The following is a 14,101-nucleotide window of genomic DNA, read 5'->3' on the forward strand; positions in this document are numbered from 1 at the left end:
GATAATTTTACGTATTTTTTGGATGAACTTCAGGCTTCCGGCGAGTAATTTGAAGGCCTTGTAGATTATTACTTACTTACTTACTTATGGAGCTGAGCCCTTCTGGAGAAGCCGCCAATTCTTCAGCTACTCAAGAATTTCCCAGCATTTTATAGAACCCGAAGGTTCATTACCTTGTTCACAAGAGCCCTCCACTGGTCCCTATCCTGAGCCAGATCTATCCAATCCATCCCATCCCCATCCCATCCCATCCCATCCTATCTCTCTAAGATCCATTCTAATATTGTCCACCCACCTACGCCTTGGTCGTCCCTGTGGTATCTTTCCTTCTGGCTTTCTCATCAATATCCTATACGCATTCCTCGTCTCCCCCATTCGTGCTACATGAACAGCTCATCTCATCCTCCTTGACTTGAACAGTCCTATCAAAAAGTTGACCTTTTCTCCCCCCAATATTATTTGTGTTCGTTCTTTAATGTGTGTGGACCTGCTGTTCTCCTCTACACTATGTTCAAGGTGTTGCATATTAGAGCATTGGCTGTCCTGATACGGATTCTTGAGGGCAGTGAAAGAAATTTGTCTCAACAGCTTTTAACAGTGATGATTCAACAATAGAAATTGCGAGTTTCTATGGAAACATATTTATGGAAGAAGTTTCTTCAAATTGAAAGGAAAAGCACGAACTCACATAAGATCAACTGTTGCAATGTAACACTAACAATGGTTTGAGGTATCTCACTCCTTTCAAACGAATAGTTATTGACAGAGTTTCGGAGTTCGATGTTTTATTGGGTTTGTTGTTTGAAGTGCCATGTTTCCCCACCCTTCAGCGCCTACTGTTGCTGCTTGCTCTCAAATTGAATTCCACGTAGTTGTTAAAAAATATTTAGTGCAAATGTATGCTCTTATGGGCGTATTTTTCTGGGCTGTATTCCCTTACTCCACAGCCTCAAGACAGGATCTTGGGCCAATCCAGCTATATATTAAGTGGATGTCGGCGGCCTTTAACCAAAGGCTGAAGAGACCGGGGCGTGAAGCTAAAATTCATCTCCATCCTGTGCAGAGGTTAAGAAAATCTGAATCTAAAATTCACAACAAATTTACCTTTCGGTTTTGTAGAGTCGTTGCTATGCAACGTTCGCGAAATGGGCGAATATACCAGGACCGTTTCTGAGAAACGGTTGATAAGCACATTCCCGCAGCAACGTATACGCATGCAACAGAGGAACAGTGTTTTCTGCGTGGTCCGTGCTGTTATAAGCATGGAACGAAGTTAGAGCTTAGTTCTGTCATTTGTGAAGGGAGGACTTGAGCTGAGGCAGAGGAATAACTATTGTTTTAGCCGTTACTATGAAACGTCTAGTAACAGACAGAACACTAGACTGTGTACTTTAATGAACTGTGAAATATGAAATAGCGATGGTGTTATAGTTATTTATAGTCACTACCTGTAAGAAGTCAATAAATATATTCATCAATTTAAACCCCTTGTATAGTCACACGTACTACGTGACAATATATATGAGTGTATGTTATATGCGTTTCTTCGACGTATGGAATAGTTGCATTCCCAAGAATGGTCGCGCAACTCAAGAATTTTGTTAGCTTCTTTGATTTTCCCGCCTTCCATTTTCATTGAAAAAATGTATAACTTAATCAACTCTAATACTATTCGTTGCAGATGGTTATGAATCATTTCCTTGTTTTTGAAACCAATTCTGTTTATTTTAGTATGCTATAAAACAATTAAATTTAAAGTGTACTATTAAATAGCGTTAACTCAAAGTTAGCCTATGTAGGGCGATAGATATATGTACAGTACTTTCTCACTATGGCAGAAAAAAAGATTTCTAGCATTCACAGAATCAGTACAAATGCTTATTCCCATTTATCGTTTAAAATTGCTGATGCTATGTAAGTACCGAAACGAAACGGGTCACTTGTTTTCTTGTCCCTTGTATAAGCTAATTCTAATGAACTGTCTAATTAAATCACTATACCCATAGAATAAGGGCCGGCGTGGCTCTATAGATATAGTGACTTAACTACAAACTTGACCATCGGGGAATCGAAGTTCGATTCCTGACAAGGACACTTTTTTTTTCTCACTACTCTGTCGAGACTGGCTCTGAGGTGCACCAATCCTCTTAACCAAGGGGTACCATGATTTCCCTATGTGGAGATAAAGCGGCCGGAGTTTGGAGCTGAACGTGTGGGATTTGTGGTGGACAAAGTGGGGCTGAGGCGGGTTTTCTCCGAGTACTTCGGTTTCCCTTGCCAATCTTCATTCCACCAAATTCTCCAGCATCATAATCACCCGGGTCAGGCTACAATAGGCCAATCACTGGCCGCCGTGCCGAGTGCTCATGACTTTCGGTACGACCTACGTATTATAGCCGTTGAAAGGCTCTAAGGAATCACAATTTTAATGAATACGCATGGTATGAACTTCAGAAGTCCTAGAAATACATATTGGTGGAATAGGGATAACAATACTGTTTAGACTAAAGAAAGTTTTTTTTCTTTGAAAGATCGACACTGCAATACCGACTAAAAACTTCCGAAAGTTTCTGCCATCTTCTGGTCGCATTGTAACTAATTTTAATTCACTTTGCATTTGGTTTCCATGGTAACGACAGATCGAAAACACTACGACAATCGTTATCCTGTGCGTGTAGTCTGTTGGAACTGTTGAAAGGAACGTACTACTTCCATCTTCAGGGTCGAAGTGCGAACAAAACTCTCTACCAGACTACACGTCGTCGCATCTCATTCGAAAGTATTCTTCATAGTCACCACTGTCAGAATCTTAAATGCAACAAGAGCTATGTTTATAGGACTTGAAGTTCTCACGGCGACTACTAGTAACAACGCGTCGGGTGAGCAGCCGCGTCAGTTTCTAACAGAAGTTGAATACCATCTCTATTATTTCTTGATGATGGAGGCAAAGAATGTCTCTGAAATGATAGATTTCCTTTAAGAGTGACGCTTCTGCTCATCCAAACGTAGTGCTTAATTAATTAATTAATACGTCTTAACGGTGCTGTGTTTAAATAAGCACAGACACTCCTCCCCACACGTCTCAATTAAACAAGAAAGCACCCACCTAAGTTTTAAGGGCGTCATGCTTAATTAAGTAAAGGTAAAGCTATCCCTGTGCCGGTCACAGTAGCCGAGCGGTCTAAGGCATGTACTGTCTTCTCTCACTTGGAAACCGGGATCGTGGGTTCGAATCCTACCCAGGGCATGGATGTTTAGTTTGTGTGTGTGTACAGGTAGAGGCCTTGCGACGAGCTGATCACCCGCCAAAGGAGTCCTACCGAATGTGTAAGATCTAGAAAAACCGAAGTGAACGGAGAAGTTCATGGATGTAGGCCCAGGTTCACTGGGGCTGTTGTGCCATGGAAAAAAAAAAAGCTATCGCTGTAACAGGCCATGGAGGCCCATAGGGTTGTGAGACATCCATGATGCCACATTTTCTAGACAATCGGCTCACAGATGGTGGTGAGGTTGTCACCCTTATGCGCCACCTTCCTTATACCCCAGGAAGATGCCTGGTACTCATTTATGTTAGAGGCTGAGTCGCTCCCAGGGCCATAGTGCGGCTGGAAGGATTAGATAAATTGAAAATATCCAGTGATCTCATCGGGCATCGAACCCGCCACCTTCCAGCTTTTACCATAGCGCCTCAGCCAACTACGCTAGGGACAAATTGCATCGTTTAAATGACTTAAAGGACTGCATCTGTGGTCTATTGGTCAGAGATCCTGGCTACAGATCCAGAGGTCCTGGTTCGATTCCCGGCGCTATCAGATTCTCTGGGAAGTAGTGGGTCTGAAACGAGGTCCACTCAGCCTCGTAAGGATAATTGAAGAGGTACTTAAATAGAAAAATAGCGGCTCCGGTCTAGAAAACCGAAATTAACGGCCGTGGGGATTCGTTGCGCTCACCACGCGACACCATCTATCCGCTGAAGTTGGCACTAACTTTGCCAACAAGCAACGGCCGCTCGGTCTGTTGGTTCGCTTGTGGACTAAATCCACGGAGTTTTTTTATAAATATCTTAAAGCAGACCACAACCATTTTCAAATCTTTCTGAAATTACTGTGGAATATCCCGGTATTTCTTATTATACCCTACGTAGTCTAAATATAGATACAGCGTCATGAAACTAAGAAACAATCAGAATTAATGACTTCATGTGACGGGGGAATGAAACCTTTGCATAACGAGGATCTTTACGCTATCGACCCAATTTTCAAGGCGGTGAACCAAAGACAAGAATAGAAGGGAAATGACTAGTTTAGAGTAGATTTGTGCCAACGTTAGAATTGATCTTAGAAAGACAAAATGGTGAATATGTGATCCTGGTAGAGTTGGTTCAAAATATACTCAAGAGGCGGTTTTTGTTAACACGGCAATGAACCTTTTTATTCCATAGAACAATTAATGTATTGACCAGTTATTAATATAAATCGCTGACGGAAGGCCCTGAGCTTTTATATTTCGTTGGTTAGTTAGATGTACACACAGACAAACCTGCCAATGCAAAAGCAATCTAAAGGACAGTGTAACGTAAACATGGTGACGCTCCTGTTTGCAACGCATCCCTCGCGCCTACACCAGCTTTCTGCTGGAGAACGGCCCGCAACTCGCGTTTCTGGGGTTAGTCTCTTCCTCTCTCTGTCTCACCCTTTCACCCTCTGAAGCGGGGGGGGGGGACGCGGACACGTTGTTCACTTCTTGTTGTGATCCTTACTAAGTGATTTTACCGCACGATAAACACAATAATTATTGCCAAAATTGTGGTAGGATTTTGATGTTATCTGATGACGCGATTCAAATTGCAAAGATATAAAAATAAATATTAAGAATGCAGTGGCATGTAAGAATATATTATTCCACCATTTTCCTGAAGAAACTTAGGAAAAGCACCAATATTCGTGGTCAGTACAGCCGCTAAACCTTCCACAATTGGAACCTCTAAAAAACAAATGTGAAATTACGCTTTATATTAGAATCGGTAATAATTACATAAAGTTAAAAAATATGAATATGAAAAAAAGAGGTAAAATTGCCCTCTGTGCTTGACTAATTAAGCTCTGCGTCATGAAGGCGTGTGGGGGGAGTGTTTGTATAGATCCACGTTTTCTTGATCTCGGCACTAGATGGAGGTGAGCGGTCAGGTTCACGCCCCGGCCGCTTTACCCCCTTGTAAAGAGGCCGCAGTACATATTGGATAGGAGACTGGATGGACCCAAGAGCCGGCCTGAAAAAGGCGTAGAAGAGAGAAAATTCTTGACTCTGTCGGGAATCGAACACCGACCCCTCGGTCGTCCAGCCCGTAGCCAGTTTTATATCGACTGCGCTATCCCGGCTCCTGCGAGTTTTGTTAGGAAATTAACAGTGCTAAGGACTTAAACACGCATTCAGGAAACTTCCATGAGTAGAATGACTTATCAGAACTGAATATTTTCATCAATTCCTTCATTTTGCTTAGGTATGTAGGATTTGAGGTACTCACAGCGGAGGCTATGAAGGATTTGATCTTTTGGAATGTAACGCGTTTAAGTTCCCAGGAAGGACTTCCAAAGGACCGCACGGCGCACTTGGGGTACTTCAAAGCAAAACACCTTTTACTGCATTCAAGTCGATTTTTTAGAACCTCTCAAAATTCATTGGGAAGCACGTGGTCGCGGGTTCGAGTCCTTATGAGGTGGATTTTTTTCAATTTATTAATTTTTTCAGCCGTACTATGGCCATGGGTTCGACTCAGTCTCTAACAGGAAGGAGTACCAGGAATCTTCCTGGATGGTAAAAGGCGGCCGGCGCGTAAGGCTGACAACCTTACCGCCATCTGTGAGCCGATTGTCTAGAAGATGTGGGAGCCTCAATCATCTCTCAACCCAATCGGCCTTCACGGCCTGTTACAGGGATTGCTTTACCTTTACCTAAATTCTTTGTAGGCCCTATTATAAGAGACAAAAAGGATTCATTGTCAAGATTCAATTCAAGATTTCAATTAATTTCTCTCTCGATTTTGTTGTGTAATTTAAGACTAGTGACTACAATTATCATAAAACCAATGACAATAATGATACAAGTGTGTGTGTTAAAACCCAGGATTTTAAATCTAGAAAAGAGAGTTTTGAAATTTTAAGAAGTGAATATTCCTGCGGAACTCATGATGTTATTAAACCTGTGAATCATGTAATTTCATTACAAAAGTTGTAATCCCACCGCATTCAAATTTCAAATATAATACCGTAACTATAACATGATGATGATGATGATGATGATGATGATGACATAACTGTTTGGAAAGCGGCCACTTGAGAGGCGAGAGGATAATGCTGAGTTGAATCTGATGGAGGTGGGCGTAACTGGGTCAGAATCCCATCCAACAGAAGATTGTGATGTTGAACCTTCTGCTTCTGCTATAAGATACGAGTAGTTACGCATACTCTACTTATGGGAAAGATATAGTTCTAACATTCTATTGAAGTTAATTACATAATCCAAACAGGTCTGACAACTTAATTTGCATAATTCAAACACATACGTACGTACGTACATATATACAGGGCCTATATACATGCATCTATGCGTGCGTACACATATACATACGCGCAAGACCTTAGCGTTTTCAGTTGGTTTCTGTGCTGCTGGCTTATGAATGAAATGGGTGCTCACATGTGGGCTGCTCCACCTTAGTCTTGCTTCCTTTTTCTTGGGCGCCCTCTGGTCATCGTCGTCGTGGCCACGGGTCGGCGTCCCCCTAACCCCAGATGCCGTTCTCCTCTGCTCCCCCTTCTGGGCATTGGTCTTTTCCCTTCACACGACATTCCCCTCTTCTTTTCGTCCCCCCACTTTCACCCTTACCGCGACTACATCTCGGCAGCCAAAGGGGGGGAGGGGGTTAAAAAATATTCCCTACTATAGATGAAGGCAAGGCAAGTGAGGGTTTTTTATCCCTCTAGGGAAGGAAGGTAGAGGGGTGGCATAAGGAGGGGTGTTGGAGGGATGAGAGAAGGAGGGGAGTTAGAGCGTGGAAGGGTGCAAGCGTCGTGGAGAAAACGACGCCGCCGTAGCAGCGAAGTCTTGCCGACGCATCGCGAACGTCTGCGCACAAGCAAGTGCAAGTAAGGAAAATATATCTAGGAAGGGAAAGGGGCAGGATAAAAGAGAAAAGATTTGAGAATAGGGGTTGCACCGCGCACCGTCTAAGAGAGAGAAAGAGGAAAACATTTTCTCTCTCTCGAGGACTCGCAGTGCCTTTTCCTTCTACCCTTCTCTTCCTTCTGCTACGTCAGGAGGAAGAGGAGAGAAAAGGAATGAGAACGCGAGTTTCCTTTTGCTTCGTCAGTTTGTGTGACGCTCGCGGAGACGTCGGGCGTCGTTTTCTAGAGGGGGGGCGTCGTCGTCGCGTCGTCCTCGTTTCTCTAGACGTTCGTCGTCACCGTCGCCGCCGTCGTCTCGGTCTTCTGATTTAGGAAGTATTATTCCTAAACATTCCTCGCTGGTAGAAGGAGCTCGCTGCCTGCGTCTTCGGTCCCGGTGTGGACGCCGCCGCGGTTCTTCGTTATAAGTTGCTTGTTGACTTGGGACGTCACATCAGTCTGACTGTCGAGCCCTCTGCGGAAAGACCTCCCACTTATAAAATAGTGCTTGGTGGATTTCGTGACTTCCACCATTAAGAGGTATGATTGGACTTACCCCTTCTTCAACACTTAGAAAAGTTCTGGGTGTCCACGCATTTTACTGTGTTTCCTACAGCGAGTGTCATGTTGTGATACAATTTCATATCGTGTTTAAGAAGTTTTGAACTTTGTTTTGAAATTCAATCTTGTTCATTGAACTCTGTTTTAAAACTGAATGAGTTTCTTTTGACTTTGTTTAGAGAATTTAACAAGACTCATTCAAGTTTGTTTTCAAACTGAATTAGGTTCATTGAACTTCGTTTTTATACTGAATAAGTTTCAGTAAAGTTTGTTTTGAAATTGAATAATTTCATTGAACTTTGTGTTAGGATTGAATAAAGCTTATTAACTGACATTAGGATTCTTATTGACAGTTTTTCAATTTTCTTTTTCTTAGCAAGTTTGCAATAGTGTTACATTTCATACAGCTTTCTAATACGGTCAACATTTCGCTATAACAGGAGTTTTACAGTTTTCATAGTATGCTGAAATGACGTAATTATAAACTTGTGAACGTTTGCTTTCAGTGTTTCTATGGTAACCCTACTCATTTTGTGCTTACAGGTGTCACAACAATTACCACACAACAATATCTGCAAGACACCGGATCGTGTGACCGAGAATTCCTTCTCTGGAGTTGATGTATTGAAGGGGTATCCGCTGCTGTTGGTACTGTGGTTCTCTGGAACGCCGCTAGAGGGACGACAGCCAATAGCAAACAGCTGCCTAACCGCTCACCGCTTAAAGAAAGAATTAAAAGAAGAAGAAGACAAGGGGAAAAAAGAAGAGCGATTTTTTATATCCTACACAGACCAGTTGTCCCGTGGCGGCTGTTTTTGCTTTTGTTTTTCTAATAAAAAATTCATTTAAGGGAAACCATTACAACGTATTAGAACTTTACCTTATACAAGAGGCTACATAGATAACTGAGCAATCTAATTTATGCATTGAGAATGAGAAGAACTTGAACGGTGTAAACGTATAGGAATTACTGTGGCTATAATCAAAGAAATCAACTAACATCCTCCATGTGCATGAAGTGCAGTGAATGTTTGCAAAAGGTGAATGAGTAGAGCAGAGAATATTAGAAGAAAAAACAACTCTAACCAAGAAGTTTTTACCTCGACTCAAGACATCAAGATAAACATCGGGCGATATAACTTGTAAATGATCTTGAAGAAAAAAAAGATTAGCAGGACAAGAACATTGGTAACACACAGAATAAAGACATAACAACCAGTCACGATAAGTACAGGAATAAACACAGAATATAACAGGAAGAGATACAGGAGACAGAAGACTTCGGATCTTTTGCCAACAATACCTCGCGAAGTTTTCCAATTGTTACACGATATTTCAACTGACCAGTAACTTTCCCAATTCTTAACCACAATCCTACCGAATAACAGTCCTACTGCACCAATCCAGAGTTGACTGTCAAGAGACCAACCTCTGCTTTCCAAACTACTGCTGGAAAGCAGAACCAACGATCACTATAAATCCCAAATACGACGATATTACCTTCAACCAGCGTATACAAGATCGGTCTGTCGTGGATTTTCTACAGAACAACTCCATCCTCAGCGGCGGAACCAGTAACTCCAGCACCCGCGCTTCCACCTTCAACAATTACTTCTCTGATTCGACACGGTTTTTTGACCACACACGCGTCAACATTACGGACATAACGACGACATACACGACGCCTTTAGACCTCCGAGCGACGCCGATACCCGACGCCTCCTCCATGTCGGCAGACGTGCAGCAGCAGTCGGCGCGGTCCGTCTTCAAGATGAACCCCGACTTCTGGCAGCAGGCGAGGGGACCGCCGTCAATGCCCCCGGGGCCCAACCTGGGGCAGCCGCCCACCGGGGGTGGAGGTGGAGGCGGTGGGGGCGGAACACCGGCCACAGCTACCGGGGTACCAACACCGCCAGGCGTCGGAGGTGGTCTCAACAACACACCAAATAATACAGGTGTCAACAGCAATCAGGGTGGCGGTGGAAATGGGGGTGCAGGAGGCGGTTCAACAACTCCAGACTCCAAGATGATGACAGAGAAGCTAGTCAACGAATTACAGGTAAGTGGGTCGGCAAGAATGCCCTCCTCACGCCTGGAGTATTGTAGCATTCCGTCTACACGAAGGTATATTCGACTTTGTGCATGTAGACTGTAGGCCTTCACACGTGTGTCTTCGGTTTATTTACTTACCATGTCACACATATTTCCATTAATATTTGCGCTCGAATTAAAGACAAGTTACAACAGTTGCCCTAACAACGACCTTGCAACTATCTCGCTATTTTGTGTTGCACTGCACCACGATGTTTCTTCTCAAACGAAATTGGAAACATCCTCAGTGTAAATTTGTGTAACACAGAGGATATATATATATATATGGTATGACCGTAATCCAAACGCTGCTTAGGTTTATTGCAGTTTTGCTAATGTTATGTGCTGTTAAACATCAACTGGATTACACATAACTACAAGGCGGCCTCCTTTCAATAACGTTGATCATCCTTGCTATTTATTCTACATATTGATAGTATCGTAAAATAAACAAAGACAAAAAACTATTAACTAGTTTATATGGTTTAGTTTAGTTTGTCCTCACGTTTATTTTCGTCTATTATTATCATAGTTTCAGCTATTCTGTATTTTATATCATTAGTTTTATAGGAGATCGTTACCGAAGGCTGTGGTTCTGAAATATGTTCGACACATGGAACACATAATCGTTAACATAATTTAGATATCACCCTCCGCCCATTCATTCACGTCTTTTATATATATATATAAAATAAGTAATTAGTAAGCGAATTTAGTTGTTCAATATAAAATTAACATTTGTATCTTTTAATGCAATTAACTATGTTAATTTAGTTGGCAAACAAAAAACGTAAGTTGATATCCTGAATGATTCTTGTATAGGCCTATTTGGTTTTATTATGTAAACGTAACATCTTGTCGTTTACTTTCTTATCGACAATACTGACTAATTCTTATCGTATTGTATATAATGTATATTTTGTTTATGATATATTAGCCTGTGTAATGAGAACAGCATTCTAAAATTTGACGATATCAGAAATACTGGACATATTTCTTATCATAATTTATAAAAATTACTATTAAATCCTGCTTTTCCATTGGTAATAAATTGTGTGCCTTGTTATTTATTACAAAAATAACAGCGCTTTGTAGGTCTAGTTTATCTGTTGGGAAATAAATTTGTTACGACTTTAAAAGACTCGCGGCGGGCAGTGAACCAGTGTATTCCGATGGTCTGGAGCGGGGCGCGCGGTATTTGTTGCGAGATTACCGGCGAGTGAGGCTCCATCTCCCGGCACAACCATATACAAGCTGTCGGACCTCGTTACACTAATCCCCCTTCATAACATTGCCGTCGACTGAAGCTAGAATTCAATAAAGATACAGTCATAACACGTTCTACTACTCTCCTAAAATCGAAAGTGTCGGCTGACATTTAGATATCACGTATTTTGTTGATTGCGAAAAGGGAACTTTCTTTGAACACATTTTTATTTCGGCTGTCGAAATAAATTTGTGCACTATATCGGCCTACACTTCATGCTAACATTTCGTTTCACTGTTCCCGTTACTTTCAAATAATTTTTTATAAATTTCGGCAATATATTTACGTATTTTGTACGTTATAAACTTTGCAGAAAATTAAATGCAATAATTTAAATACTTTTGAATATACATTTTTAGAATATGTTCAGGATAGAATAAGTTGCGCGTTGTTAACTGTACATTACGAACAAGATATCTTGCGCTTAAAACGGTTCTGTCTTCCCGTTATTTTCTGTGTGTGATTACATCGACTAAAGAGACGTATGAAAATTTTAGGCTATTAATTTCTGTGATTTCATTCGTATAAATTTAAGATATATTGGAAATATCTATACATATATCAAAGAAATTTTTAAATATTTACTTTCCTAAAGTAGAGCCATGTAAAAGTTTTAAATTAGCCTTCTGAAAGCGCGATGTTTCTCTTCTTGACTTTGATGTTTGTAATTTTACAGTCACATTAAACACGCACGCGGTAGCGTAGTTGGTTGGGGCACCATGCTACAAGCCTGAAGGTCGCGAGTTCGAGTCCCAAAGAGGCGGATTTTTTCAATTGACTTAATCCTTCCAGCAGCATTGTGGCCCTGGGGTCTACTCAGCCTCTATCAGAAATGAGTATCAGGAACCTTCCTGAGGGGTACAAGGTGGCCGGCGCGTATGGCTGACAACCTCACCGTCATCTATGAGCCGATTGTCTAGAAAATGTGGGAGCCTCAGCATCTCACAGTCCTATGGGCCTCCACGTTCTGTTGCAGGGACAGCTTTCAGCTTTACCTTTAACGGAAAATTAAAACATTTTTTATAGTTCCGAGTAGATACCTTTTCGGAGTTATATGGTTCTCTGTTCTAAATACAGCACTTCTATAAGCACGACTCCTTAGAACTTTATAAAATTGTTCACACTACAGTGCTCTGGGATGTGATGCCGTGTAAGTTAGTAGATAGACTATCTGTCAGCACTAAAGTTAGAGGCATATGTTTCCTCCGAAACGTCGGTACTTATTTACCAACTACACCGGAAGACGGCATCCATATCATTCATTTCCGTGGGAACTTCAAATATCGCATTTTTGAGTTACGTTTTAGCTTTTAAGTTTCAGAAATTTTCCATGGACTTGGCTAAATGGCGAAGAATCATCATGTCTACCGCTCATCTCAGAAGTTCTTTCTTTTTCCCCAGTAACCGCACGTGTTTAGTGCAGGAAACGTTTCTTAAATTGACTACTTTTAATTTTTTTTAGCGATTCTGTGAATACATATTCTATTTGCAACCAAATTTTAAAAATCGATTATATTTCTCATACTGAAATTTCTTTCTGGTCACTCCTCCCCTTCCAGGGTGTTTCTCCTCCTGCATTACTACCTTGCCTTCCCCTCCGTTTCCCATCCCACCCCTTGCGAATTCTCTGTCTTTCTCTCTTCTGCTACATCAACTTGGTTGTTACATAACTATCCCCACTCTTGAACCCATCACCGACCCTCCAAAACTTCCCCCTCCCTCCACCAGTGCGATTCCTTACATCCACCCCTCGGTACTACTTGCCACCTTCTTACCCCTCCACAGTCCCCCTCCCTCCGATGCCAATGATCCAGAAGCCTACAAATTTTTTGTCCCTAGAATTTTTGGTCAACAAGGGAAGCAAGGTATGAGGGCATTTCGTTTTGCTTGTTTTGTTATTTCTGCTATTAATAATTATCTTAAAGATCCTTCCCTCCCCCCTTCCGCCCCACACCGAAATCCGCATTATGCTGAAGCATATGATCTGCAATAGCGGACAAAAATTACCGGGAAAGATATTTCGTAGTAACAGGCTTACTGTACTCGATATGCTGTGTTACTCCTTTGCATAAATGTATCATCCATCGCTTTATGATCTAGTCGTTTGTAGTCTTCTACCTTACCTTGCCGAAAAACGTATCTTCACTAGAAGCGATCGCTACAGTACCTGATCATTAATTTTCCATTACTATTATTATTATTATTATTTAGTGAGCAATAAATAAATTAATAACTTAATTAAAATATTTAATATTTTCTAAATGATACAAGTTACCTTATATATGGATAAATACCGTCTTAAGTGCAACAAATTTTATTGTAGTTTTTATTGTAGTAAAAACTACAATAAAATTTGTTGCACTTAAGACGGTATTTATCCATATATATTGTGTGAGTGTAACAGGATGCTGAAATATAATATTGTAAACAAGTTACCTTGTTTTGCCATCTGTTTATGTGTACTTTTTGTTTTCCTTTTGCTCATGCTTAATTTATAATTGTCCTTCGAGCTGTTAAGAAAGCACGTAAACGATTAAATTATTATTATTGTTGGTGGTAGTAGTAGTAGTAGTAGTAGTAGTAGTAGTAGTAGTAGTGGTAGTAGTAGCAGCATTACGTGACTCGTACTTTCGTTAGTATGAAAGTAATGTAGAACCCACGGCTCAGAAATGGTGATTAGGACATTTGTTATAAAATATATTTGGGTAACAACTTCATATGCTTCTGTAACAAGGCTGCTTTAAATTCTTATCACTCACCTCACACTTAAGACTTGTCGCTCGCACTACCTTGACTATAAGGTAAATTTGTCCCTATGCTTAACTAATTAAGTACTACGCCATGAAGGTGTATGGGGGAGTTGATATATAGATCCACATTTTCTCGACCTCGGCACTAGCTGGAGGTGAATGGTAAGCTCCACACTCCGGCCGCTTTACCCTCGGGGAAAATCCCCCAGTACCCGTTGGATAGAAGGTTGGGTGGACCCCAGAGCCGGTCTGGATGACGTGGAGAAAAGAAA

General features: G+C 41.3%; 1 protein-coding gene across 7 annotated transcripts in view; it reads left to right on the forward strand.

The window, feature by feature from the left end:
- LOC111866476 (zinc finger protein 384) overlaps window positions 1–14,101 on the forward strand; it is a 448,072-nt gene that overhangs the window by 104,819 nt on the left and 329,152 nt on the right. For all 7 annotated transcript variants that reach the window (XM_033752265.1, XM_033752264.1, XM_033752263.1 and 4 more), the window contains exon 2: window positions 8,265–9,780. In XM_033752265.1, the coding sequence (XP_033608156.1) occupies window positions 9,448–9,780 (333 nt within the window). In that variant the 5' untranslated portion in view covers window positions 8,265–9,447. The remainder of the gene's footprint in view (window positions 1–8,264; window positions 9,781–14,101) is intronic.

The sequence above is a fragment of the Cryptotermes secundus genome, unplaced genomic scaffold (assembly GCF_002891405.2).
Source record: "Cryptotermes secundus unplaced genomic scaffold, Csec_1.0 scaffold320, whole genome shotgun sequence".
Classification (NCBI taxonomy): domain Eukaryota; kingdom Metazoa; phylum Arthropoda; class Insecta; order Blattodea; family Kalotermitidae; genus Cryptotermes; species Cryptotermes secundus.